Source organism: Lutjanus erythropterus, chromosome 21, assembly GCF_056507025.1.
Source record: "Lutjanus erythropterus isolate fLutEry1 chromosome 21, fLutEry1.hap2, whole genome shotgun sequence".
Classification (NCBI taxonomy): domain Eukaryota; kingdom Metazoa; phylum Chordata; class Actinopteri; order Lutjaniformes; family Lutjanidae; genus Lutjanus; species Lutjanus erythropterus.
The window spans coordinates 17,621,534-17,626,140 of record NC_139337.1 but is presented as its reverse complement, the minus strand read 5'-3'; the positions used below and the strand labels follow the sequence as shown (position 1 = coordinate 17,626,140).

Genomic DNA, 4,607 nt, shown 5'->3' with positions numbered 1-4,607 from the left:
ATGTACTAAATAAGGTATGTAATTTGAACCAGGATGTGATAACAGTAAGATTTGTATATGAGCTCAGAATAACAACTGTAGAAGCTTCATGAAAACACAGTAAATTAACACTGCTAATGCTTTATATTGTTAAAGTGAAAAAAGTAATGTCATTTTGATAGTGTGCTATCTTTAATTAGTTTTCCTTTAGCTGGTTATCTTTATAATCAACAGTGTCTCTTTAAACTGTTCAAAATTAAAGTGAAACTAGAGGATGTTAAAAGACTTTAGTTATTCTGGGAGTCAGTAAATAGATCTTTGCCATTCTGTGAGATGAGAAAAATCTATTATGCAAAAGTTGAGAATGAGCAAGGCAGGGTTTTTTTTAATCACTGTAATTATGTAATTCTGCTGATAACGTCATTGATTATTTTTCTATCACATCTGTAAGTGTATGTATCAGCCCTGCATATAATAAAGTGGTTATGATAGAGAGCAAAGGGCAGCAGACTGTGACACAGCAGCTGGTCACGTTGTATTTCAACACCTCAGATTATGTCATGATTACCTTAACTTGCACATGATTTTGACAAAATGTTTGTGCATGTGAAGAACCCTGTCTGTTCCGTGATACTCATGAGTTTTGTCACGCTGTGTTGGTTTTACAGATTGACCACAATGACACCTGAACTGTCCACTGCAGCTTTTCCTCTGAAGCTTCATAAGGCAGCCACATCTCTTCTTTGTCACAGAGTGAGAGCTTTGGATGAACTTCAACAGAATGCTTCAGTCCACTCCAATCGAGTACACTAAACTGCGATGGTTATTAACCATTGTTGGACTGGTCTTGTATGTCGTGGACATTTGGACAGACATTGCACTAGCACTGAAATATTTTCAAGAGAGACATTTCGTATGGACTGCACTGACTCTTGTGTTCGTCCTGGCCGGGCTGCTGGTGACGCAGATCTTCAGCTATGCCTGGTACAGGGATGACATGGATGATCCCCTGATAAATCCTGAAGGAAACACATCCATATCAGGAATGTCCAAAGGTGGACTTGCTGTCCTGCACGTATCTGGCGTGGGCATCTTCACCAGGTAAGGAATAATTATTGATGACGAATTGTGTCAACTTTGATGAGAGCACTGCAGCTTAAACTTCCACTTCAGACATGCACTGTAAAAAAAAATCACACAAGAAGTTAGTGGAATCAGTTCATCTTAACATGTTTACTAAACGTAAATATATAAGTTTTATCTGATCAAGTTAAATAAACTTACATTTTCTAGTAATTATTATTTATTAATTATTTCCAGAACACTTCAAAACTTCCAAACATGGGTTCCTCTAACTTGGAATATTTTGAGATGGTAAACTTGATGTAAAAGGAAATCGAATTTGATCGTAATGTTCATCAATGTGACTGAAAAGCTGTTGGTTCAACTTAATATCTTAGGCTGATTAAATATGTTATCTCAAGTACAACCGAATCAATGTAGATTTTGTTTGACTTGCATCATCATTCCAAAGTACCTCAACTTGTCTTTTTCGGTCAACTTAAATCAGGCAGCCCAAACACTTAAGTTTTTAAAGTTAAAACAAATAGTTTACGGTGTGTGTTAAGATAAAAGCAGTCTGTTTGGAGAAATAATGTGTCTGGCACACTGAAAAAAGGGAATTGTTGGACCAACTTCAAAAAATTACTTTAATTGGTAACATGAATTCAGATGAACTTAACAGTCTGATTGCTTTCAAATCAACACTTTGCATTAATGCAACCTAAATTTAAGGCAGGTCGGCTTAAAAGTTTCCAGTTTTCCAACTCAATTATTTGCCTTACTGAAAAGTATAATACTGCTCCTTAACAATGTGATGAATGTGAAAGCATCCTTTCAGTGTGAAGGTTTTCACCTGCATCATTCTGTGAAGTTCAAACATTCAAACTGTAGGAACAAGAAGGAAGACATATTTTAAAGGGGGACTTTAAGAGGGCAACAAGCCTTATTATTATATCTGCAAAATAACAGGAACTGCTCTTGTACCCTACAATAAGGTGTGTCTACACGTTGGCTGAAAATGTGCAGTATGCTGAACACGCACTTGGCGTGCTATTATGGAATTTGCAAACTGGAAGAACCACATTTCATCTGTAGCGTCTTGAGGGATGAGAGATGCATCGTTGTCTGTGCAGCAGCAAAACACGAATGATTAACAGATGTAGCTACTGCGTGGTGGCGACAACCTGTGTGACTGTGTTTTCAATGTGTTTGACCCGTTGCTAGGTATTATCACCTGCTGAAACAAGGGTACAAAGTGGTTTGGACGACAACAAAGTCCTGTACAGTAGAAGAGAGGAGAGATGTGCACAAGAAGCTGTTTGGCTTGGCTACTGACCTGAGCATGCTCAAACTGTTTGAGTCTTTTCTGGAGAGTGTTCCCCAGCTGCTTCTACAACTGTACATAGTGCTGGACCATGAAGAGTGCTCGGTCATACAGTGTAAGTAGAGACAGAAAGTCAGATTTTCAGTAACATTATTGGTCATGATTTATTTGACAGTACACCAATAAGACATAACAAGGCATACTTTGTATCTACTTAATTGGACAGTGTCAGACCTTTATTAGATTTTCTGGGAGGCCAATTAGAGACAGATTACAACAGAACTGTACAGCAAACTGAAGTCTATAATTTCCCACCTTTTAGGCTCTTGTTAGGCTTTATTAGAGGATGATTTGGGACATATTACAACAGAACTGTACTGTAAACTAAAGTGAAATTACATATGCTACCTCACCATTTAAATATGTAAATCAGATCTACCAAGTAAAGGCCAGAGTTATAACTCTATGAAAGTCTAATAAGGGTTAACACTTAGTCTTATAAGGGTCTTACAGCAGGAAATAATACACGTCAGTTTACAATACAGTTCTCTTATACTATGTTTGTAATTGTCCTCTAATGAAGTTGAATAATGTTCTAATGAAAGTAGAAAGAAAGAAAGAAATTTGGTTCAAAGTATACCTTGTTACTTCTCATTAGTGTCAGTTAGGCATATAGCCTGATTTAGGGTATAGCTGTGTTTGTTTACTAACTAATAAAGACCATATTATTTCTAGTTTTATCTAAATAAATCAAAGTACAGCTTGTTACATCTTAGGAGTGTACTTTAAAATGAAGTACATCTCTTTATTTTTACCCTTTGTCAATTTTTTTCAGATTTATCTATGGCATTCTCCTTCTTCAACATCGCCTGGGCCCTGGTGGATTATCGACGCTGCCTGCGCAGATCTCTCCCTCATATCAGGGAGATGCCCTCTGGCCTCCCAACAGCGTTTTACCTCCTCTACAAACTCTGCACCATCACCAGCCGCATCCTCAGCTACGCACTCCTCCTCGTGCTGAGCACCTACAGCACAATAGCCCTCTTCATCCTCTGGCTGCTGGGGACAATCTGGACATACCTGCTGCAGACAGACTTCTGCTCATCCAGAGGCCTCGAGTTTCTGTACCGCGCAGTCATCGGGGTCATCCTCACGTTCACCTTTTTCAACGTCAAAGGACAGGACACCAGTGTATCCATGACCATCTATTACATTTCCTATTCTTTTATCAACGTAACGGCTCTTGTACTGCTGTCTCTGTTGAAGCCAGAGCTGCAGACAGACGCATCTTTCTTGACAGTCTCTGGTTTCATTTTTGGAGGTTCGGTGTTGGGGCTGGTGTGTCTCGTGTTGTACTACCGCTTCCTGCATCCCAGAGAGCAGAGGAGAGAGGCGGATGAGGTGGACGGCCTGGGAAATGATGCAAAGACCACTGAGAGGATGAGGAACTTCTTACAGCCTTGATAGAGTTTTTAAAAACACTTTATTTACAAGCCTTTGAATCTGGAACTACCTAAGACTTTATAGTTATTTTTTCTGTGACTGACCCTAACCCTAAATTTTATTCACCCACCTGTATATCATTTATTTATGCGATGTTTTTTTGTGAGTAGCAAAAAGTGAACTCTAATTTAATCTCGTTTTACAAACCTGTGTTGTAAAATGATGAATTGCACCTTACTGTACCTTGAAATTGATAAGGAGAAGAAAAATAGAGCCTGCACTGAGAGTTGTCATCATAATATTCTACATACTAATGCTGCTATTAAGTTATCGTACTATATTCTGAGATGAAGTTTGCTTTTTCATTACTGATATGAATGGCTCGCTAAGCTATGGATCTTTTTCACAGCAGCCATTCTGACATGAAGTAGTGGAGTAGACGAAGGTGTTACCAATGGCACTAAGCTTTAATCAGTATGGCTGCTGTGAAGTGCAATATGAAGCATATTGTATTTTAATGTATCAATTATGTTTTATTTATTCTTGTTTTAATAAACTTGTCAGTGACTGACAGATTTCTTATTCTTATTCTTATAGTGAGGCTGACACAGGTGTAAATGGAACAGGACCTTAATTAGTATCATGGGAAACACCTCAATATGGGTGCCATGTAGAGGGTTAAATTCATCCATTATATTTCATTCATTGTTTTAACAAACTTGCGTATGAATTACATATATTTTCTTATATATACGAAAATCCTTGTGACCTGGAGTGTCCATTAATAGCACATTATAAT

At 38.0% G+C, this 4,607-nt stretch overlaps 1 protein-coding gene across 1 annotated transcript; it reads left to right on the top strand.

Annotated features, from left to right (window-relative positions):
- Positions 1-568: 568 nt before the first annotated feature.
- xkr9 (XK, Kell blood group complex subunit-related family, member 9) lies at positions 569-3,931 on the top strand. Its single transcript, XM_084747275.1, has 3 exons — positions 569-1,080; positions 2,266-2,480; positions 3,201-3,931. Exons 1-3 carry the CDS (start codon positions 746-748, stop codon positions 3,827-3,829), a joined length of 1,179 nt encoding a protein of 392 aa, XP_084603401.1. The 5' UTR covers positions 569-745; the 3' UTR covers positions 3,830-3,931.
- The last annotated feature ends 676 nt before the right edge of the window (positions 3,932-4,607 follow it).

Excerpts from the sequence above, each read along its gene's own strand:
- xkr9 (XM_084747275.1), top strand. The coding sequence starts at position 746 with ATGAACTTCAACAGAATGCTTCAGTCCACTCCAATCGAGTACACTAAA. Across the intron at positions 1,081-2,265 it reads GGCGTGGGCATCTTCACCAG|GTATTATCACCTGCTGAAAC; the intron begins GTAAGGAATAAT and ends ACCCGTTGCTAG. Across the intron at positions 2,481-3,200 it reads AGAGTGCTCGGTCATACAGT|ATTTATCTATGGCATTCTCC; the intron begins GTAAGTAGAGAC and ends AATTTTTTTCAG.